Here is a 24135-nt window from a genome sequence, read left to right on the forward strand (position 1 = left end):
CAAAACGCAACATGGTCACCACACGTTTTTCCACTGAAAAATGACCCTTTGTTCCATTGTTGGAAGCTGTAGATTTTGGGTCCTAAGTCAGCTGGCACTTAGCAAACCTGAACATTTTTGAAAACTAGACACCTGTAAAAATCTAGGGTGGAGTGACTTGCGTGGCTCTCTTCAGTTTTTTTTTTTTTTTTACCAAGAATCCCTTCAAAACCTCAAACTTTGACTAAAAAAATAATTTTGTCATAATTCTGTGAAGGAACATTCTGGAAACTGATGGGAGCCACAAATATCCCTCCACCCAGCAATCTCCCAAGTCTCCCAGTAAAAATGGTACCTCACTTGTGTGGGTAGGCCTAGTGCCTGCGGCAGGAAACAGCCCAAGGCACATCATGAATACATCACATTTTTCCACTCAACTGACCCTTTTTTGTAAAAGGAGTAGCCTTGAATTTTGGGCCACAGCTCAGCTGGCACCTAGGGATATCGAGCAGACTTGCACATTTTTGAAAACTAGACACCTGGGGGGATATAGGCTGGGGTGACTTGCATGGCTCTCACCAGAATTCCTAGCAAACCGAACAAGTTGCTTACCTTCTGTAATGTTTTTTCTCGGGGATACAGTATCTACTTGTGGATTCCTCACCTTTTGATACTCCTATGCACGAGGATTCCACAGAATAATTTCTTGATAGTTCTTCCACATCAACAAGAGCATTGGTATCTACACGACTCCGCATGCGACCTCACTTGACATCACTGGAGCCATAAGAATCCCTCACTGGTGCGCCGACATCAGTTTCTGCCCATTTTTTATGTGCCTTTATGGTGAAGAAATGGAACTAACTTAGAAATGTAATTACAGTTCCCAAAACCTTAAACAAATATTCACATATCAAAACAAAAATGTTATATACAAAACTCTTTGGTATATGCAGACAAGCAACGGGAGGTGGTTTTGTCAGTGAGGAATCTGCACGTAGATACCATATCCACCAGAAAAAGCATTACCAAAGGTAAGTAACTTGTTCTTCTGATTGATACATCTACCTGCAGATTCCTGACCTTTTGAATGGAGTACCCAAGCAGTCCCACACTCTGAGGTGGGCGCATGTTTGCCTATGCCAAAATATCCTGCAAACGAGAGCGAGTGAAGTGCCCACCCCTCCTCACTTTGGAGTCTAAACCATAGTGCTTTGCAAAAGTGTGAGGGGAGGCCCAGGTTGCTACCTTATAAATATCTGCAACCAGTAACCCCTTAGCTAAAGAAGAGGTCGAAGATTTAGCTCTGGTAGAATGAGCATCAATGTGTATCGCACCGCGTCATGCGTCGCGAGCCGAACACTTGGCTCGGGCCGTGGCGCATGGCGCTGGGGCACGCCAGCCCCCAGTCTCTCTTGCTGCATTCGAGGCCCCAAATTCGCTATGGGGCCTCGTTTCTTTCCGGCACAGCACGCCTCCCTGCACCAATAACCTCTCCCCACTTACCTGTTATTGTTGTCTTTCTTTTTCTGTCGCCCTCGTTTGTTCTTCCCTTTATGATTTACCCTCTTTTCCATTATTCCCCTCTCTTCCCAGCATGCATTGGTTCCCTACTAACTATGGTTCCTTGTCTTTCTATGTGTTTTTTCCCTATCCAATATGGTGTCTTTGCACTTCCTGTTGGTCGCTTCCTGGTTTATGGGTATTTAAGGGCTGTGATTCTCTTCCTCCTTGCACTGCAACACTTTCTGTTTGGATGGTGACTTCGCTCCTTCTCCTTTGTGTCAGATACTGGTTATACTTTTGTTCCAGTGCCTTCCTATTCATTTTTTATCTTATATTTTGCATATTGAATTTTGTTCTTGTTCCAGGAAGTTCTTTTTGAGTTTTTTTCCCCTTTTTAGGTTTTTTTTTCCCCTCTGGCCCTACTTCTGAAGGACACGGACTGCCGCTGGCGTTCCTATCGCCTGCAGCACCGTGGCTACCAGAAAGAGTCGTCCCTACCTGGGCCAAGGCCGAACATTCAAGAACAAGAACCTCGTCACTCGTTCAGCTGACTCCAGGCTCAAGCAACGTGTAAGTCGTGACATTGTGAGCCATGGAGTAGCAGTTATTAATCCAAAGGATGATCAAATGTGCCAAAGTCCTTTTATGCACTGCTTTTCCTTTCATCTTGCATTCATATCCTATAAACAGCTAATCATCCAGCCGGCGATCATGAGCTCTGTGCACACTAAAGCTAACAGCCCTTTCAGGGTTCAATCCATGAAGTCTTTACTCCTCTTTAGGTGGAAGTGGAGGAGGATACAAAGTAGGAAGGGCGATGGACTGACCCAAATGGAAGGGAATAACCACCTTTGGCAGGAAAGTAGCCCTGGTTCTCCAAATCAACTTATCTGGGTAAAATGTCATGAAGGGGGCCTAACACTTAAGGCCTGAAACTCACTAACTCATCTAACAGATGTTATAGGCACAAGAACATTTGTTTAAATGTAGGCAGTCTTAAAGAGCAATTATGTAAAGGTTTAAATGATGATCATAAAAGATATGTAAGTAATAAATTAAGATCACACTGAGGCATACTGAACAGAGTGGGAGGGTATCTGTTACTAAGTCACTTAATAAACATTAACACTATAAGGAACCTAAACAGAAAAGGCTGATTGGGTAACCAAAGAAATGCCAATAGGGCAAACAAATACCCCTTAACTATTGCAACAGCACAGCCTTGCTGCATCAAGGAAAGTGCAAAATGCAAAATATTGGGCAAATGGGTATTTAAAGAGTCTATAGATTTCTCACTACTCCACTTTACAAACTTAGATGTTCTGCCAGCATTAACTGATTTGGGGGAGTGCCTTCTGGCCCATATAATGACATCCACCACTTCAGAGGGGAGAGTTACAAACCCTCAGGTTGCCCAGCTCAGTCTCCAGGCATGTAGGTGCAGGCTCTGGAGGTCGGGGTGTAGAACCTGCCCCTGCAACTGCAAGAGGAGATCTACCCTTCGAGAGAAATAGAATGGAGGGCACAGTGAGTGGTAAAGAAGGTCTCTGTACCATACCTTTTGCGGCCCATCCGGTTCTATTAATATGACTTGGGCCCATCCATGACAAATCTTACTCAGAACTAGAGGAATCAAGGACATGGGGGCGTAAAACAGCTGAGAGCCAAGTCCAGTTGAAACATGTCCCCTGAAGCCCCTGCACGGGATACTGGAGGCTGCAGAATGATGGGGAGTTTGCGTTATCCTGAGTGGCAAAAAGATCTATCTGAGGAGTTTCCCTTAACCAGAAAATGTGAAGGACTACTATGGATGGAGACACCACTCGCGATCAGCTGAAAAATGCCAACTGAGATTGTCTGCATGCACATTTAGAACTCCTGCCAAGTGATTTGCTATGACACAAATCTGATGATCCTGAGCCCAGGACCAGAGTAGCAGAGCCTCTCAGCAAAGAAGATAGGGCCCTAATCCTTCCCGATTGTTTACATAGCACATTGCGGTAGTATTTTCTGTTCAGACCTACGCTGATTGACCACAAATGGAAGGGAGGAAGGTCTTGAGAGCCAGATGTATCACCTGCAATTCCAACAGATTGATATGATACAATCATTCTTTTGAAGAACAAAGTCCTTTGATCTCCAGATCACTCAGATGAGCTCCCCATCTTAGAGTGGAGGTATCTGTTATCAATGTGGCCACAGGAGGAGGACGGTGAAATGGCTTCCCTTGAGACAGATTGAAGGGCACACTCCAGCATTGCAGATCCGCTGCAGTGTCTCTGGAGATCTTGACAGTCGCCTGGAGATCTCCATGTGTTGAAAGCACTGCCTATGTAGGCACCTCTGGAGGGCCCTTAAGTGCCAGTGTGCAAGGTTCACCAACAGTAAGGAGGAGGCTAACAGACCTAACAGGTGCCAGACCTTCAGGATTTGCAACACAGCTCCATTCTGAAACATCAGAATCACAGCCTCAATGTCCAGGATCCTCCCAGGTGGAGGGAAGGCTCAACTCACTGTAGTGTCCAGTACTGACATTATAAACAGGCTGTGCTGAGCGGGCACCGGGTGGGACTTGGGCCTGTTGACTGAACAACAGAGTTGTAAAATGCAAGTGACGTAACACCAACACCAGTGACTTGGCTTCGATCAACCAGACATCCAGGTAACGGAACACATGTACTCCCCACCTTCTGAGATGTACTGCGACCACTGCCAGCACATTTGTAAAGACTTGAGGCACAAAAGTAAGACCAAAAAGAAGAGCCGCAAACTGGTAATGTTGAGACCCCACCGTGAAGCAAAAATACTTCCTGCCAGTTTGCAGAATGGGTATATGAAATACGCATCCTGCAAATCGATCAAAACCATACAGTCTTCCTTCTCCAGTGAAAGATGCAACTGTGCTAGGATCAGCATTTTGAACTTTTCCTGGTTAAGGAAGCAATTGAAAATCCTGAGGTCTAGAATCAGATGCAAATGACCGTCTTTTCTGGGGATCAGGAAATACCGGGAATAGCAACCCTGACCCCACTTTTGTTCTGGACCCAATTTCACCCCACGCTTTTGAAGAAGGATTAGACCTCCTGTTGGTGTAGCAGAAGATGGTCTTCAGAAAAGAAACCTTGTTGTGGCGGAAAGGAGGGGGGAAACTCTTGAAAGAGTAGGTCGGTACCCTTTTCCACGATAATTAACAACTTCTGATTTGATATTATGGATCTTCACTGTTGTAGAAACTGGGACACCTGTCCTCCCACAGGAAAGAATGCTCTAAGACAGGAAACCTAGGGCTGCTTTCTTGTGACATTGGCAGTGGAGGAAGAAGATGGCTGATGGGTGGCTCCTCACTCTCTACTCCTGCCCCACCCCTATAACTTCTATAGAGGGGACTGGACAGTTGCTGTCACTGCTGCTGCTGCCTTACATGAAAGGAAAAGTTAATGCCAAGCCCTCAGAACCTCTGAAACTGCCTGTAATCCATGGGCTGTGATTGAAGGCCCAAAGATGTAGTCGTTGCCTTGCTATTCTTGTGTCTTTCCAAGGCAAATCTGTTTTGGTGCCAAGCAGCCTTGAACCATCAAAAGGCTAATCCATCAAGGCATTTTGCACATCCGACAACAAATCAAGACCTTTCAGCCATGCATGCACATTTGTAGCAACTGAAGCCCCCATCACTCTTGCAACCGAATCAGCAGTATCCAACCCAGACTGAATGACTTGACAAGCAGCAGCCTGATCATCATTTAACAGTTCAGAAAAGTGTCCCTGAACATCCTCAGGCAGTTTTTGGATCACCGTCTTAGCGGAGTCCATCAGAGTGTGCATATAATGCACCAACAATCAAGTTTCATTGGTGGACTTCAATGCCGTACTGCCCAAAGAGAACACCTTTTTTGTTGACTTCTCCATCTTTTTAGATTCCCTATCTGCTGGTGATGACAGAAAAGAGCTAGGTGTAAGCTTTCAAGAACAGGAAGCTTGTACCACCAACTCTCAGGTGAAGGATGAGCATACAAAAGGAGAGAGTTTATGTGGGGCCAATTGGCCTGAAAGTCCGGATCCAGACACCCAATCTCTCCCTTTTCTGGTTCAGTATCTCTTCCTCCAAAAAAATACTGCTCCTTCTTAAGAAGCCTCTGAGCTTCTCTTCAATATCTATACCTTGACTTCAATACTGGTGCTGGTGATGTCAGTACCCACATTGGTGCTGTCGGTAATGGCACTGCTGACCTTGGTCCATGTGTCAGACAAGCTATCTGAACTGGATTCGAGTGATGTGACTCCAAAGCAGGTACAGCTGACGACAGAGAGTGTTCGACTAGAACTTCAACTATTGAAGGAGCAGCCTTTCTTGGTGCCAGAGTTGGCCAGGAAACCTTGGCCATTGGCACAAAGGGCAGGGACAGCACATGCTGATACTGCGCTGGAAATCCTCCCAAGGACTATAATAGTGGACTTATGGGGCCTGCAGGCACACCAGTTGCAGTCATTGCCCTGCTAAAAATGCTATGCATAGCATTGTAAAAATTTGAAGGATTGGTTCCTGTAGCAGGAAAAGTTGAATATCCCTGTACCTGTGGAGGAGGAGGAACAGCAGGAACTGAATCTATTTCCAGCTCTGGGTGTCCAGATAAAGTCAGTGGGGGTCTCAGACTCAAAGGTGATGCCAGAGAGCCCACTGAGATGGAGTCGGAGTCACCTCACCTCTATTTTCACATGACTTCAGACGTGGAGACACCAACTTCTGAGAATCATCTCTTGAAGAACGGCGTTGATAACTATGATGCCGCTTCTTCTTATGTTTCCTCTTCACTGACTTCGAGGAATGAGGAGACAGCAACTTTGAATGAGGATAAGACTTCTGACGCCCTCTCTTCTTCTGTCTTGCCTTGGCTATGAAGAGTTTTGCCTCTATCTTCTTCAGTGCTTTGGGGTTCATTTTCTGGCGTGATGAACAGACACTGACGTCTTGGTCTGAACTCAAAAATCTAAGACAATCTCCATGAGGATCAATAATTGACATCTGACCTTCATACTCTCTACAAGGCTTGAAATCAAATTTCCAAGGTGAAGAAATATCCCCCTGCAACAGCATGCAATTCTGGAAAGAAAGTTTAAAGACTTTCTAACTCTATGGGAATCCTATCAGAAAACCGTTATGTGTCAAAGGTGCAGAATGAAGTGAGCTAACATCAGCATGCCGACGAGGGCTTCTCATGGCTCCAGTGACGATACACAAGGTTGTGGGAAGAGTTGTGAAGATATTGAAGCCCTTGTTGATGTAGAAGAGGTCTCAAGAAAACATTCAGTGGAATGCTGGTGTATGGGCGTATTCAAAAAGTGAGAAATCCATAGGTGGATGTATCTATTGAAAAGCACATTTTTGTGATGGAAACTTCTGGAATCTGCAGGGAGACACAAAAATCCTTCAACCTAGCATTCCTGCAAATCACCAAATAGAAATGGTACCTCACTTGTGTGGGTAGGCTGAGTGCCCTCAGCAGAAAATGGCCAAATACATTTTTCTGTTCCCTGCCAACCTTCTTTTTTTGCAAAGTGGGTAGCTATGGTTTTTGGGCAATAGCTCAGCTGTCACCAAGAGCAAACTTGCACATTTTTTAAGACTAGAAACATGAGGGAATCCAGGGTGGGGGGAATTGGGTGGCTCTCACCAGGTTTTTTTGTTACCCAGAATCCCTAGCTAATGTCAAGCTTTGACAAAAAAAAACTAATTTTCACTAATATTTCTATGATGGAAGTTCTGGAATCGGCGGGTAGCCACAAACTTCTTCCACCCAGGTTTTCCCCAAGTCTCTCAATAAAAATGGTACCTAACTCGTGGAGGTAGGACTTGGGTCCGTGGCAAGAAACGGTCCAAAACACAACATGGATACATCACATTTTGCCACTCAAAGCTGGCCCTTTTTTTTTTGCAAAGTGGGTAGCTGTGGATTTTGTCCCATAGCTCAGCCGGCACCTAGAGAAACCTAGCAGACAAATGCAATTTTGAAAACTAGAAGGTACAGGAGTCCAGGGGTGCATGCCTTTTCTGGCTCTCAATAGGTAATTTTACCCATAAGCCCTTTCAAACATCAAACTTTGGTTAAATAATACATATTTTTCTCATAAGTCTGTGATTGAAAGTTCTGGAATCTGCAGGGTACGGCTTAATGCCAGGCTAGGCCGCTCCTTTCGTTTGTTTTGGCTCAGTTTGAAATCCCTGGTGTTTAGTGGGCTTTCTGCCACCTCCAAGGGGTGCAGATTGGGGGTAAATACCCCTATCCACCCCACAGGGGGCAGAAAGTCTATTGGGCCTTGGAGTTTTGAAGATAACAGGCCTTGCCCAGGAGGACTGCTCCCCCAAAAATGTTTTAGAAAATCAGCCACTAGTGGGCTTTCCACCCCTGGATGGAAATTGGGGGTATTATCCACTCCACAGGGAGGCACTATTTTAGGGTTGGGGCATGGACTTGCCCATGGTGGCAAGCACTCATCCTGTACATGTTTTTTGCAACATTTCCCTGGTGTCTAGTTGGTTTTGTGCCCCACCAGGACAGCAGATTAAAGGATAATCATCCCCATTCTCCCTGGGGAGGTGCAAAAAGACTTATGTCACTTTTTTGGGTGGAAGCATGGCCATTCCCATGGTAGGCAGCCATAAATGTTCTTGTTTTTAAATGTTCCCCTGGTGTCTCGTGGGCTTTATGACCCCCCTCAGTGGTGGCGCAGTTTGAGGATAATTACCCCATCCTCCCATGGATGTCGATTCATCAAAATGCCAGGGGTAACAAAGTGATATCACATGCCTTTTGACTCCCCAATGATGTCACAGGAAATGACATCACAATACTTTTTACACAAAGACATCACAGGAAGTAGCACCCTGTGGATCCTGTGACATCACAGTAATTAATATGACACAGCCTTTTGACCCAGTGCCATCATGGGAAGTGGCACATCTGACCTTTAGTCGGTTACACCACACAAAGAGGCTGGAGGCTGGAAGATAATGCAGCATGGTTTATGAAACGTTTACTAAGTGTATAATAGTGGAAATCACCAATATCAAATAAGTTATATAATTAGAAGGGTAATGGGCAAATAAGGCTCAGCATAAGTTTACTTGCTTTCCCCAACCGGGGACACAGTGCACCTTCCTAGGTTTACTATCAAAAATTAATTTTTTTCTGCAGATAAAAATGCACATCATTGGTAGACTACATCTGTCAATCAGTAATATGCTTGTTCCCCATTAGCATTTTAACAGTATTTTTGAGTGTTATGAAAAGGAGGGCATTGGATTCAGTTTGAAAGTGTCGGTTTGAGAGTTAAGTGTTGTCTACCAGGTAGAAAAGCAGATGAGATCTCTGAAAAGGTCAATATCGACAGCTGGTTTAGTCAGTCAGAGTGCCCTGTTACCAGGGAGACAGCTTTCACCAGCAACTCAGTGCCTCGTACTAAATGTTCACAAACGTCATCATACTTTTGAGAAAGGGATTTATTAGTTGGGGTGGATGGTAGTCCGCCATAAGTAATAAAGTCACTTACTTCTTAAGTCCATCAAAGGCTTCAATAATTAAAATCTGAGTTCAATGTTTGGTAGCTATGGCAAGAGCAGTCAGACTTAATTTAAAGAAAACGTGTAAAGAAAGTGTGTCCAAGTGTTTCATATGGCTCAGAAAAACTGTTAATCAGGATTTTAAAGTGTGGTGTCAACAGGATGTTCACATCCCCCACTCAGAATATTCTATGATGTTGAATCATAGTCCTGTCCAATGTTCCCTGTAAGGCGGGTGCGCGAGCACACGCACACCTTTCCTTCCCCCATTGCGCAGGCCCCTTTGGCAAGCGCGCACGTTGTGCTGTTATCAAATGTTCCACCATTCCTATACTTTGTGGTAGTTTATATGCGTTATCACTTTCTAAGCCTAAATAAGCCTTTTAGAGCGATATACGTGCTCCCCTAAGGCAGATAATGCTCATATTTGAATCTGGATTGAATTCAATGAAAACAGCGTTTAAATGCCGCGGGGAGTGTTTTAAACATCATTTGGTGTACTTTAGCATACAAGCGAGCAAGTGATATTTGTCTTGGAAATTAATGGTTAATGAGCTAGGAAATGCTTCAGAACAGTAGAAAATGTGCTGTTATCAAATGTTCCACCATTCCTATACTTTGTGGTAGTTTATATGCTTTATCACTTTCTAAGCTAAATAAGCCTTTTTGAGCGATATACGTGCTCCCCTAAGGCAGATAATGCTTATATTTGAATCTGGATTTAAGTCAATGAAAACAGCTTTTAAATACCGCGGGGAGTGTTTTAAACATCATTTGGCGTGCTTTAGCATACAAGTGGGCAAGTGATATTTGTCTTGAAAATCAATGGTTCATGAGCTAGGAAATGCTTCAGAACAGTAGAAAATGTGCTGTTATCAAATGTTCCACCATTCCTATCCTCTGTGGTAGTTTATATGCTTTATCACTTTCTAAGCCTAAATAAGCCTTTTAGAGCAATATACGTGCTCCCCTAACAGGGCATGTCCTTGGGGTGTGCAACCAGGTCACAAAACTGCCTTGATGCCCTATTGCATGGAGCAATGATATCCCTTTTTTGCTTTAGTGGTATGGAGAGGCTAATGCCAAAGATCTTGGCTAGTTATGCGCTGCGCGCGCGTGAATGGTCAATTTCTTGGCGCACGTATCCTTGGCTGCAGCGCACAGAGACCGCACACTGCCGCACACAGTGGAAAAAAATTAGAGGGAACATTGGTCCTGTCCATTCATTTAAGCCTATTGTTGGCTCCTGGGAGGCATCTATCATCTCTTTCTCACATGTTCCTGGGATGGGATTTCACACTGGCTGGTAGTTGGGAGAGGCTTATACTAATTAGCCTTCTGCAAGTTCAGGCAGGTGAAGGGTAACTTTCTTAAAGTGACATGTCCTTAATATTTATGAAATATATCCAACTTCACCATTAAATATGATGTTTAATAACTACTAAAAATTGTAGTTTAATAATTTTTCTCCCATTTTCCATTTCCAAGATACTCTATTAGTATTTTAATCTGTATTCTTGTTTTCCTACCACGCCCCTGCAGTTACAAGTAAGCATGCTTGTTAGAGTTCAAGAGAGAACGCTGGAGGATTAAGTATCTTGAATCTTTATCCCGATCACCTGAACATCACCAGCCTCTCCTCACACAGTCTGCTCACTTCCAACATTCTAAAACAAGCCCTTTTCGGAACGTTCTAATGAAAGAGGGACAAAGGGGAAAACGACACGTACTAAGGGAATGGAGAAGGAAATTAAAAGGGTGGAGGTGTATTTCTAAATTAGATTACAACAGTGCTGCAAGTGCACTCCGACGTACAACTATATTTTTTATGGAAATACACCAGGGTAATGCATATTATTTTAATTAGGCCAGCAGTCTTACTAGTCCCCTGACAAAGATCAACTGGAGCTAGAGGTCGCAAGCAGGGAACCTGGGGTAGCAAGAGATTCCTTAGGGGTCGGAGCTGTGACCCCTGGCAACCCCTAATTAAAATCCAAGATCCTCCTCCAGAGGGGCAGAAAGACTATTACCACTTTTTTTGGAGTGGGGCATGAAAAAGGTCCTTAGTGGGCAGCCATCAACTGTACTTTTTTTGTTAACTTTCCCTGAGGTCTAGTGGGCTTTCTCCCTGAGGAGGGGTGGCATTTTGGCGGTAATCATCCACAACCACCCCGGGAGAGCAAAAAGACAGATGCCGCAGGTTTTGTGGTGGGGGCATGGCCATGCCTATGTTGGGCAGCTCCTACCTCATCTTTTCCTTTTTTTCCCCCTGGTGTCTAGTAGTCTTTCCTTGGGGCACTTCAGGGATAATCACTCCTAACCACCCCGGGAGGGGATGGGGGGGCAGAAAGTCTGTTGCTGCTTTTCTGGGGGTGGGGGCATAGCCATGCCTATTGTGGGCGGCTCCACCCCTGTACATTTTTTTCGAAACTCTCCTTGATCTCTAGTGGGCTTTCTGTCGCCAAGGGGTGGGTCAGGAGTAAATAATCCCCATCTGCCCCCAGGGGGAGCAGAAAGACTAGAATTATTGGAGGTGGAGGGGGTGGAGAAGACCTTGCTTAAGGGGCCGCTCCTCCATGTCCCCGGGCCTCAGTGGGTGGATCTCTCCTTGGGATCACCCTCTTGTGGCGAACCCCAAGCAAGCATCCACTGGTCACAGATATTAGAAATGGGACATTCTTCCTTTTCCAGTAGTACCTCTCCCGAAGCAATCAGTGCTAGGGCTGAGATATGCCTGAGCACAAATGTAGTGAAAGTAAAACAAGCTCATTGGTAGAGACAATAATGTGTAATAATATGGGCATCTTCTCAACCTGTTTCTTAAGAAGGGAGAGTGGTTGATAGAGCTGTTGAGTTAGTTACAATGCCTCTTACCTCTTGACTCAACATTTCAAACTTATGGTGTCTTTTATATTCCCAACTCTCTAAAACAATGGAAATGCATTCTGGTCCCTTACCTTTCTGTCTGGAGCTGGCACAAAGGTCATGATTTCATCCACATGGCCAACCAGCAGCCAATCCGTGTAGAGCTCCACTGGGGGCTGTACCTGCTGGGCATATAGAAAGTCACGCACAACTTTGGCCATCCTCCTACCGTTGGTTCTGGAAAATTATTTAAAAAGAATGTATAAGTAAGAGTACTTTTTCGAAAAGGGGGCACAAAGGGTAGATTATTTATTTTCGCCTGAATAACTCCAAATAATTACCAAATCTAATAACATTTAATAACCACCATAGTATTACTATCTTGCCAGCAAAAACACAAGCCCTGTTTTCTATGTGGGAGACAGAGTTTGGTAGAAGGAAAGTATTTTATTCAATGATCTGCTCTTTGTTGCAGAGGCATCTTCATAGTTGTTTTCGGGCATCCATCCTCCCTCCAACCGTTTGTTTACTGCTATGCCAGCCGAGCATCAGAAACATAAAACATTCTATGCATCATCACTTTGGAGATTGCAATATCAAGAATTGGGGTATGTCCGGTCATCTAGCGCAATCGCTTCTATTACTTCTTGCAACACATGACAGTAACTGCTTTGCCAGAAATACGCACATCTTAAGTGCAGCCTGGCATCCATGGGAAACCAACAGATCACACACTGTGGAGGAGTAACATTGGCATTCATGAGGCACCCACCAAAGGACACTGGCATCCTGCAGTATAGCTCTGAGTGGTAACTAAAGAAGTAGTATACACTAACCTGTACCACAATTCCTCATTCAGTTGAACAGACAACTTTTAGCTGAAATAAACCACTAGCACCCTTCGTAAATTCATTTATAAGTGAGACATTCTATAGAGCTGCTGGTTTACAACAATATTTAGCATCTGCTCTGAAGGAGAAAGCAAACAAACAAGTTACTTACCTTCGGTGACGCCTTATCTGGTAGAGACTCTATCTAGCTGCAGATTCCTAACCTTTGAATTCCCTGGCGTCAGCTTCGAATCCGGAATCTTTTTGCTGAGCAATACCCTGCGCGCTGTCTGGTGGCGTCATTCAGATCCATGTGCGTCATCCGGCTCCGCGTGGCTTTATCAGCGTTGTTGGAGCCATCTATGACATCACGGTCATCGATAAAGACACCACTCCGGTGCGCGTACGTCAGTTCTTTTATCCACAAAACGTCCACACCAGAAGAGCAGAGTCATGGATAGAACCAACAGTTGTCTGTGCAAAACTAGGGCCCTGAAAAGGGATAAACACTAACCCTAGTAGACATATCCACAGAAGGGGAGGCATGGGTAGGTGTAAGGAATCTGCAGCTAGTTAGAGTCTCTACCATGATAATGCGTTACCGAAAGTATGCAACTTGTTCATCTGATAGAGACTTCTAGCTGCAGATTCCTTACCTTTGAATAGATACACAAGCCATAACCTTCTGGCGTTGGGCTGTGGATACTACTCCTTACACTAAGAAGTCATGTAGGACTGAATGGGAAAAATGTCTGTGTCTTCGTACCTGACTGTCCAGGCAGTAATGTTTTGCAAACGTGTGCAAAGATGCCGACGTTGCTGCCTGACAGATCTCCAGGACTGGTATGCCTCAAGCTTGCGCAGTGGTAGCAGCTTTGCCCCTGGCAGAATAAGCTGGCAAGCCCTCAGGAGGCTGCTTCTTGGCCAGTGCATAGCATATCCTGATGCAGAGAATGACCCAACGTGAAATGGTTTGCTTCTCCATTGCCCGACCCTTCTTTTCTCCAATGTGCCCCACAAAGAGTTGGTCATCCACCCGGCACTCTTGTGCAGTCAAGGTAGAACATCAGCGCTGTTTTTGGGTCCAGTCGATGGAGTCACTCTTCTTCTTTAGAAGGATGCAGTGGAGCAAGGAAGGTGGGCAGGGTGATGTTCTGACCCAGATGAAATGGGTTCACCACCTTGGGGAGGAAAGAGGCACGAGTTCTGAGAACCACCTTGTCTGGATAGATAGTGAGATAAGGTGGCTTTGATGACAGGGCTTGCATCTCACTCACCCTCCTGACAGATGTTATTGCCACTGAGAAGGCTGTCTTGATGGTGAGCAGCTGGAGGGGACAGTTGTGCAAAGGCTCAAAGGGAGCACACATCAGAAATGTCAGGACTAGATTTAAGTCCCATTGGGGCATAACAAGGGGCACAGGGGGAAACATATGTAAAAGCCCTTTGAGGAATCTATGTACAGTGGGTGATTTAAACAGAGAAGACTGATCAGGCTGCCGAAGAAAAGCCAATAAGGCAGAAAGATAACCCTTGAGAGTCCCTAAGGCAGAACCCTGCTGGGCTAGGGAAAGAATGAAGAGAAGAATATCAGAAAGAGAAGCAAAAAGTGGGTCAATAGACATTTCTGTACAATAATATGTAAAGCGTTTCCAACGGCAGGCGTATACCGTTTTAGTGGAGGGACGCCTGGCTGCCAAAATAACTTTACAGACTTCAGGAGGAAGGTCAAAAGCCATCCACTGCCACCGCTCAATTGCCACGCATGAAGGCGCAGAGTTGATAGGTTTGGGTGGAGAACCATCCCCTACTGCTGCGACAGAAGGGCCTCCTGAAGGGGCAGCCTGACGGGAGGATTGATGCTCATTTCAAGAAGCTCGGGATACCAGACTCTCTGTGCCCAATCTGGAGCCATGAGGATGACTTGGGATCAGTCATTCTTGATCTTCTTGAGAACTCAGGGCATGACCCCACACCACCCTGCTTGTTGCAGGACCGCATTGCAGTGGTGTTGTCCATGAACACATGCACTATCTTCCCTTTCACAACAGGAAGAAATGCTTTCAATGCCAGTCGGATCGCCGGGAGCTCCAATCAGTTGATTTGGAGTCAGGGTTCCCCCCGGAGACAAGAGGCCCTTGATTTCCACATCTCCCAGATGGCTGCCCCATCTCAGAAGTGACACATCTGTCACTACTGTGAGATCTGGCTGGGGAAGGGAGAGGAGTCTGCCTTTGACCCAATTGCAGTTCACTAACCACCACTGCAGGTCTTTTGCAGTTCCCTCCGAGATCTGAACCAGGTAGGTAAGATTTCCTTGATGCTGCGCCCACTGGAACTTCAGGTCCCACTGCGGAGCCCTCATATACCATCTGGCATTTTTGACTAGCAGGATGCAGAAAGCCATGAGTCCCAACAGCCCCAGAGTCTTTTTCACCGAAATCCAGGATAGAGGCTGAAACATCGGTATCATAAATTGAATATCCTGGACTCGCTGCTCGGGAGGATAAACCCGAAACTGCACTGTGTTCAGAACAGCTCAGATGAAGGGAAGCATCTGAGAGGGAGTCAGGTGTAATTTTGGCACATTTATAGTGAACTCCAGTGAATGCAGGTTTGCTGTAGTCTGAAGGTGGGTGACGAGAGCCTGTGGCGTAGGAGCATTCAACAGCCAGTCGTCGAGGTGGGGAAGACTGAAATCCCTTGGTGAACACCCGAGGGGCAGTGGTGAGACCAAAAGGGAGCATGGTAAACTGAAAGTGCTTGTGGCCCACCTTGAACCACAAGTAACAGCTGTGGGCGGGAAGAATGGGAATGTGAAAATACGCATCCTGCAAGTCCAACGGTACCATCCAATCTCCATGGTCTAGGGCAGACAAGACCTGAGCTAGAGTGAACATCTTGAACTTCTCCTTTTTGAGGAAGAGATTGACGTACCTTAAATCCAAGATAGGGTGAAGACCTTTGTTCTTTTTTAGAATCACAAAGTAGCAGGAATAACAACCACTGCCTACTTCTGACATCAGGACCCTTTCTATGGCTCCCGTGGCCAAATGAGCCGTAACTTCCTCGCGGACCAGATTAAATGATCCTCCATCACCTGTTCTTTTAATGGAGGGAAAGAGGGAGGGAAAGACTAGAAGGGAAGGGAATAGCCCTTCTGTGTGATATGCAAGACCCATTTGTCCGATGTTATGGACCGCCAGTGAGGGAGATGAAATCAAATCTTCCCTCCAACTGGACGAACCTGGTTTTGCCGAACCATACTAGGAGGGCCTGGGCGTTGCGGAAGATGGGGGGCTGGGAGGTGGCCGACCTCTGGCTAGACCCTCTGGGTCTGAAGGTACCATGACCTCATCCTTGCACTGGATGCTGTGAAGCTGGAGAACAGTGGCTGACCTGTGGATTGCGTGGTACCCTGCCCCTCCAGAAGCCTTGAAAGGACCGATAGGCAGACTGCTGGCGATTGGGCCCCGAGGGGCCAAGGGATCTGGCCGTGGCTTGAGAGTCCTTGAACCGCTCAAGCGCTGAGTTTGCCTTTTTACCAAAAAGGCGTGAGCTATTGAAGGGCATGTCCATCAGATTTGCCTGGACATCCCACGAAAAGCCAGTGGTACTCAGCTAGGTGTGGCAATGAAGGGCCATTGTCGAAGAAATTGCCCTGCCCAGCGAAACGGTCGTGGCCAAGCCACACCAAATGGTAAACTTGGCTGCATCTCTCCCATCCTTAACAGCTTGGGTGAGAGTGTCCCGTACGCTCTGGGGCAGCACCTGTGCCACCGTATCCCATAAAGTATGGGAAAAACGGCCAAATAGGCATGAGGTGTTTACAGACCTCAATGCCAGGCTGGAGGAAGAAAACATCTTCTTCCCAAGTTGGTCTAGACTCTTGGATTCCTTATCTGGAGGAGTAGAAGGGAAAGCACCATGGGAAGTGGCGGCCTGGACCACCATGCTTTCCGGGGCGGGGTGTTGGGTGACAAAACTAGGGTCTGTAGGAGCTGGTCGATGGCAGCGACCAATTGTCCTATTCACAGTAGCCCCTGTGCTAGGTTTGGACCACGTCCCCAGCAGGACATCAGTAAGGGCCTCATTGAGGGGTAACATCGGCTCCGATGTAGCAACCCCTGCTGAAGTACCTCTGTCAGAAGGTTAGTCCTGACTGGCACCGTAGGCAAGTCTAAGTCCTTAGCTGCTCTACGCATACGCATGGCGTATGATGCTTCCTCTTCCATAGACACAGAAGGAGGTGAGAGCATACCAGCATCTGGAGAAGTATACAGTCCACTGGCTTCCCCTGGATCCTCATACCAGTCCTGCTCCTCCAATCTATATTCCAGAGGGTACTCAGATCCCTCCCACTCCTCACCTGTGTCTGGCTGATCAAAATAAGCCTCAGTCACTGATCTGGGCCTAGTTTACATACACTGTTGAAGTTGGAATCAGCGTTGTACAACGTCGATCCGGCTCTGGATCATCAGGAATGAGGATGGGACTGGTAATGGGGGGAGCGTCGACGTTGGGCCCAGCGCCGGAGGAGGCCGGCGCCGGTCCAAATCCTATATCGGATCCTGGGGTCTCCAACGACGCCGAGGCCGAAGCTGCCGGCATCAAACATGATGGGGCACCTGCTGACCTGGCCGGATCCCAAAGACCCGCCCACTCAAAAACAAGGCGCATGGCTTTGTAAAGGTCTTTTATTTGAGTGGGGGTTGCTCCAGCTCCCGGATAAGGGGGGGGCCATGCAAAGCCGGCCCTGGCAACGGCTCAGCGGAACTGTGCTTAGAACATCAACGTAGTGTCCCATGGACCTTGAGTGGGAAGAAGAGGACTTGGGGCTCTTGGAGCGGTCCCACAACCTCCTCCGTGAGCCGGCCGCGACCTTGAGGAGTTGCGCTGACTAAAGACGACTGCCAGGGTACCAGGAGCTTTAGAGACCACTCTCTCAAAGCCTTCGGGCCATGGCCCGGCAGTCGGTGCACGACTTTGAGTCGTGGTCCCTGTCGAGGCACCAAAGACATACCTGGTGGTGATGGCAGGCACCACATGGCTTGAACCCCATCTTCCTAGATGACATCTTCCTCACACAGACAAAAAGATTCTCTGACAAAAGGTTAAAAAAAAAGGCTTGCCAAAAAAGGCAAAGGGTAGCTCGATCCCGGACCTGCGATTAACTGGCTTGGAAGGAAAAGAACTGATGTACCTGCACCAGGGTGGTGCTTTTTTAGGTGACCTTGACATCACAGACGGCTCCAATGATGCTGACAAAGCCACGTGGAGCCGGACGACACACGCGGATCTGAACGATACCACCCGACGGCGCATGCAGGGTATTGCTCAGCAGAAAGATTCCGGATTCGAAGCTGACGCCAGGGAATTCAAAGGTAATGAATCTGCAGCTAGAAGTCTCTCTCAGATAATGTAGCCTAATGAACCTACTTAGGAAATTAATTCACTAGAAACAAGCTCGGAGTGCCACGGCTGTCCAGACAAGGGCACAGTAGGGAAAAGTAGGATTTGTATTCTGAAGCCTTTTTGATAGTTGTTTAATAGGTGTTGAATTATCTATAACTCTAAGAAAATGTCACAGAAGAACAAGTTACTTACCTTTGGTAACGCTTCTTCTGGTGGATACAGTAGCTACCTGTGGATTCCTCACCTTATGAATTCTCCCAATGAGCCAGAATTCACCGGAAATTTTGTTTCTAGCTCCCCACGTCGACGAGGACGTCACAATTGCACGGCTCCGCACGCGACTCCATCTGACGTCATTGTGGCAATAAGAATTCCTCTCCGGCATGCTGACGTCAGTTTCACCATTGATTTTTTACGTGCCTTGGAGGCGAACAGGTGAATACTGACCTCACAAGAATAATCTATGCAAATCCAAATACAAATATAAACAACAATATCTGTTTATATAAAAACACCAAAAACATATATATATATATATACATTTATAATAAAAGAAGTCTTGGTATGAACAGAGAGGCAACGGGAAGGCGAGTGGGGCTGTGAGGAATCCACAGGTAGCTACTGTATCCACCAGAAAAAGCGTTACCGAAGGAAAGTAACTTGTTCTTCTGATGGATACAACTACCTGTTGATTCCCCACCTTATAAATAGAATCCCAAAGCAGTCCCACACTCAGAGGTGGGTGCCCGACTGGTCAAACCAAGAAGTCCTGCAAAACAGAACGTGCAAAATGGCCATCCCTCCTAACTTCCGAGTCTAAGCAATAATGCTTTGCAAAAGTGTGGAGTGAAGCCCAAGTCGCTGCCCTACAAATATCAACAATTGGTACACCTCTAGCTAAAGCTGAAGTGGCAGACTTAGCCCTGATGGAATGGGCCCTAATACCTTCATGAGGAACCTTCTTTGCTAGCGAATAACAAATCTTTATGCAAAGAATGACCCACCTTGAAAGGGTTCTCTTGTGGATGGCTTTGCCCTTCATCTTGCAGGCATATCCAACAAAGAGTTGATCATCAATTCTAAAGTCTCTTGCCTCCTCAATGTAGAAACTCAGAGTCCTGCTTGGATCCAAGTGGTGCAGTCTTTCCTCCTCCCTGGAAGGATGGGGAGGAGGGTAAGAGGATGAGAGTGTTATAGACTGTCCCAGATAAAAGGGAGTGACTACTTTAGGAAGGAAAGCCACCCTGGTTCTCAGTACCACCTTGTCAGCATGAAAGGTTGTAAAAGGAGTTTCACACTAAGAGCCTGACGCTTACTCACACGTATAGCAGACGCGATAACTGTGAGGAAAACTATTTTTAAAACTAAAAGTCTCAATGGGCAAGAATGCATAGGCTCAAATGGTGAACCCATTAAAAAAGTAAGAACTAAAGTCAAATCCCACTGAGGCATTACAAACGGAGTGGGAGGAAACTTATTAGTCAACCCTTTAAGAAACCTAAGAACTAAAGGGGACTTAAATAAGGAAGGCTGATCAGGAAGGCAAAGAAAGCCCGACAATAGTGACAAATAGCCCTTCACTGTTGCCACTGCACTACCCCCCTTACCCCGCCTGTGCCAGGGAAAGAGCAAAAAGCAAAATATCAGACAAATGGGTATTCAAGGGATCAATTTGTTTTTCTCCACACCAAACAGCAAATTTCACCCGTCTGCCAGCATAGATCATCTTGGTGGAGCGTCACCTGGCCGATAAGATAACATCCACCACTTCTGGAGGTAGAGAAAAAGAACTCAGATTGCCCCACTCAATCTCCAGGCATTTAGGTGCAGGCTCTGGAGGTGGGGGTGTAGAACTTGCCCCTGTGACTGCAAGAGGAGGTCTACCCTGTAAGGAAGAAGGAGCAACAGGCACAGTGAGAGTTGGAGAAGGTCTGTGTACCACACCCTTCTTGGCCAATCTGTGGCTATTAAAATGACTTGAACCCGATCTTGGCGAATCTTCCTCAGAACTCGAAGGAATCAAAGGTATGGGGGAAAATGCAGAAAGCAACTGGTCGCTCCAAGACACTTGAAAAGCGTCCCCCAAAAGCCCCCTGCACCGGGTACTGGAAGCTGCAGAACGACGGGCAGTGTACGTTGTCGTGAGTGGCAAACAGGTCTATCTGCGGAAATCCCCACATCCAGAGGATGTGAAGAACCAGGTCTGGATGAAGACACCACTGGTGATCGGCAGAGAAATGTAGACTGAGACTGTCCGCACATACGTTGAGAACTCCGACCAGATGGTTTGCTACTATGCAAATTTGATGGTCCTGTGCCCAGGACCAGAGCCGCAGAGCCTCTTTGCAGAGAAGGTATGACCCTACTCCTTGATGCTTGTTGATGTACCAAATCACAGTAGTGTTGTCCGTCAAGACTTGAACTGGCTGACCGCGAAGGGACGGGAGGAAGGCCTTGAGAGCCAGACGTATTGCCCGTAATTCTAACAGATTGATGTGAATCATCTGTTCTACTAAAGACCAATGACCTTTGATCTCCAGGTCCCCCAGATGAGCTCCCCACCTTAGAGTGGACGCATCCATTATGACCGTGGCAACCGGAGGTGGTAGACAAAACGGCCTTCCTTGGGAAAGGTTGCCATCTACAGCCACCATCGTAGATTTACTGCAGCGTCTCTGGAGATCATTATCAACTCCTTGAGATCCCCTTTGTGATGAAACTACTGCTTGTGGAGGCACCGCTGGAGAACCCTCACGTGCCAAAGTGCATGAGTGACCAACAGAATGCAGGAAGTGAACACACCGAGCAGATGTATGACCTTGAGGACTGGAACAGCCGCTCCATTCTGAAACATTGAAATCAAAGCCTGAATGTCCTGAATCCTCTGAGGAGAAGGGTAGGCCTGATTCAATGTTGTGTCCAGTACTGCCCCTATGAACAGGAGGCGCTGAGAGGGCCCCAGGTGAGATTGGGGCACATTTACTGTAAAGCCCAGGTTGACCAACAACTTGGTTGTCACTTGCAAGTGATGCAGCATGAACTCTGCGGACCGGGCTTTGATCAGCCAATCGTCCAGGTAAGGGAATACAGATATTCCCTTCCTTCTGAGGTCTGCTGCAACCACTGCCATCCCCTTCGTGAAGACTTGAGGTGCTGAAGTAAGACCAAAAGGAAGGACCGCAAACTGGTAGTGTTGCGACCCTACCACAAACCGGAGATACATCCTGTGCGACTTCAGAATAGGGATATGAAAATAAGCATCCTGCAAGTCAATAGACACCATCCAGTCTTCCTTGTTCAACGGAAGAAGCACCTGAGCTAGGGTCAGCATTTTTAACTTCTCCTGTTTGAGCAACCAATTCAAAATCTGCAGATCCAGGATATGCCTCAATCGACGATCCTTCTTGGGAATCAGGAAATACCTTGAATATCATCCCTGACCCTTCCCTTGCTCTGGAACCATCTCCACTGCACCTTTTAACAAAAGGACTTGCACCTCCTGCTGAAGCAACAGGAGATGATCTTCGTGCAAAACGAATGACAGGGGTTGGAAGGGGGAAACTCCCGAAAAGAAAGGGCATAACCTTTTCCCACTATATTCAGCAACCAAGTGACGGATGTGATTAACTCCCACTCAGGAAGAAAATGAAACAGCATTCCCCCTACGGGTAATATATGGTGGAATATGGAGCAAAAACTAGGGCTGCTTTCCTTGATGGGCTCCCCCAGAGGAAGCGGATGAAATGGAAGGCTGCTTAGTGGCTCCTCACGTTCTAACCCTCACACATCCCCTATAAGATGTGTAGAGAGGGTTGGCAGGCTGCTGAATGTTGGATTATGGCCTTCCACAAAAAGAGAATCCACGGCCAAAACCCCTGAATATTCTAAAAGACCTAAAGGATGCAGACGATGAAGCTTGGAGTCCCAAAACGTTTGCAGTAGCCCTGCTTTCTTTAAATCGTTCCAAAGCTGAGTCGGCTTTGGTCCCAAACAACTTCTCGCCATCAAAAGGAAGGTCCATCAGTGTAGCCTGAAAATCAGAGGAGAAACCAGAACCTCTGAGCCACGGATGCCTCCTGGTTGCTACAGAAGTGTCCATAGCCCTGGCAACCAAATCTGCAGTGTCCAAGCCAGACGTAATGATCTGCTTTGCTGTGGCTTGACTGTCCAGCAGGAGTTCATCAAAATGCCCCTGCACATCCTGAGGCAATCTTGGCACAACAGCTCTTGCCGAGTCCATCAGGGCATGGATATACCTACCCAGCACACACGTAGCATTGAGAGACTTCAAGGCCATACTGCCCGAGGAGAAGCACTTCTTAGCCGTCTGCTCCATAAGCTTAGATTCCATATCAGATGTAGTCACAGGGAACAAAACAGGAGCAGATTGTGCAGAACAAGAGGCTTGCACCACCAAGCTCTCAGGCATTGGATGTTGTGACAGAAACTGCAGATCTCCTGGAGCAACTCTGTATCTCCTAGCCACAGTCCTGGAAACTGCTGGAGTCATGACAGGCTTCCTCCAAAGTTCTAAAATGGGCTCAGTAAGGGCATCATTAAAAGGGAGGAGAGGCTCAGAGGACGTAGCCGATGGATGTAACACCTCAGTTAAAATGTTTGTTTTCGTCTCCGAAGTCTGTAATGGTAGGTCCAAAAACTCAGCAGCCTTTCCTATCACACTGTGGTTAAAAGCTGCCTCCATTGTAAGTTCTCCTCCAGGGGATGAGAAATCCCCCTCAGGGGATGTATCCAGACCACTAGCAGAGTCTAGGACCTGAAACTCACCCAAAGGCTCAGGAATTTCCCCTTCCTCCAAGAGTCTCAAGGCCGTCCTTCTTGTCCTCAGCCTGGACTCCAAACGCGGCATCCACAGAGAATTAGCCGATGTCGATGATGCGGCTTCAAAGTAGAAGGACGCTCCGGTGGAGGAGAGGGAGGTGTGACACTGTGGGTTGATCAGGATCCATCCGGTGCCAGTATCGACTCCGACGGTGACGTCAGCGCCATCATCCGAGGTAGAGGAGGTAAAGTCATCGGCACCGAGCCAGCCCCTTCACCAGGAAAAAAAGGTAGAAATGGAACCTGCTTGCACGACACCGGCGACCCCAGCATGAATGCCAACTGACCAGTGGAACCAGCAGGTGCACCAGAAGGGGCCATAGCTCTGTTAAATATGCTAAACATATCACTGAGGAACACTGAAGAATCCGCTCCTGGAGCCGGCAAGGCAGGACACCTGTGCTCCTCCTGAGGTGTCTGAACCGACTCCGATACTTGCAAACCCGACACCTGATCCCGAGTAGACCCAGGAGAAAACTGAGCCATAGGGCTCTGTGGGGGTCTCAGAGATTTCAATCAAAGTCGGCACCGGAGAAGCCTGTGGACTCTAAGGCTGAGGAGACACTATAGGGCTGATCTTCCACGCTGTGTGGCGCCATCTCGGAGGGGACTGAGATCGAGACCGATCTCTTTGAAGAACGACGTTGAGATTCGTGTTGGCGCCGCTTCTTATGCGACTTTGAGGATCTATACGATGATGTCTCGCCTTTGATCTTAGGTGACCTCTTTTTGCTAAGAAAAGCTTAGCCTCTCTTTCTTTCTTTCAAGGCCTTCCGGTTAATCCACTGGCAGGACATGCACTCCTCCACGTCGTGGTCTGAGCTCAGGCACCACAAGCAATTTTCATGAGGATCCGTCACCGACATGCGACCCTCGTATTCATTGCAAAAATCCAGCTTTTTTCAGTGGAGACATTGTAACGCTCTACAGCAATTCTACGAAACAGTAACTGCCAAGAGGTAGGAATAAACCGTTAGCGTCAAAGGTGCAGAAAAAAATAAACTGACATCAGCACGCCGGAGAGGTCTTCTTATTGCCACGATGACATCAGACGGGGTCGCGTGCGGAGCTGTGCAGTTGTGACATCCTCGTCGATGTGGGGAGCTAGGAAGAAAATTTCCTTCAAATGCTGAATGAGAATTCATA

General features: G+C 46.9%; 1 protein-coding gene across 1 annotated transcript in view; it reads right to left on the minus strand.

The window, feature by feature from the left end:
* Positions 1-24135, minus strand: part of LOC138300896 (protein-arginine deiminase type-2-like) — a 767146-nt gene that overhangs the window by 186380 nt on the left and 556631 nt on the right. The window contains exon 12 of the mRNA XM_069240755.1: positions 11998-12142. Within this exon, the coding sequence (XP_069096856.1) occupies positions 11998-12142 (145 nt within the window). The remainder of the gene's footprint in view (positions 1-11997; positions 12143-24135) is intronic.

This window comes from Pleurodeles waltl, chromosome 6 (assembly GCF_031143425.1).
Source record: "Pleurodeles waltl isolate 20211129_DDA chromosome 6, aPleWal1.hap1.20221129, whole genome shotgun sequence".
Taxonomy (NCBI): Eukaryota; Metazoa; Chordata; class Amphibia; order Caudata; family Salamandridae; genus Pleurodeles; species Pleurodeles waltl.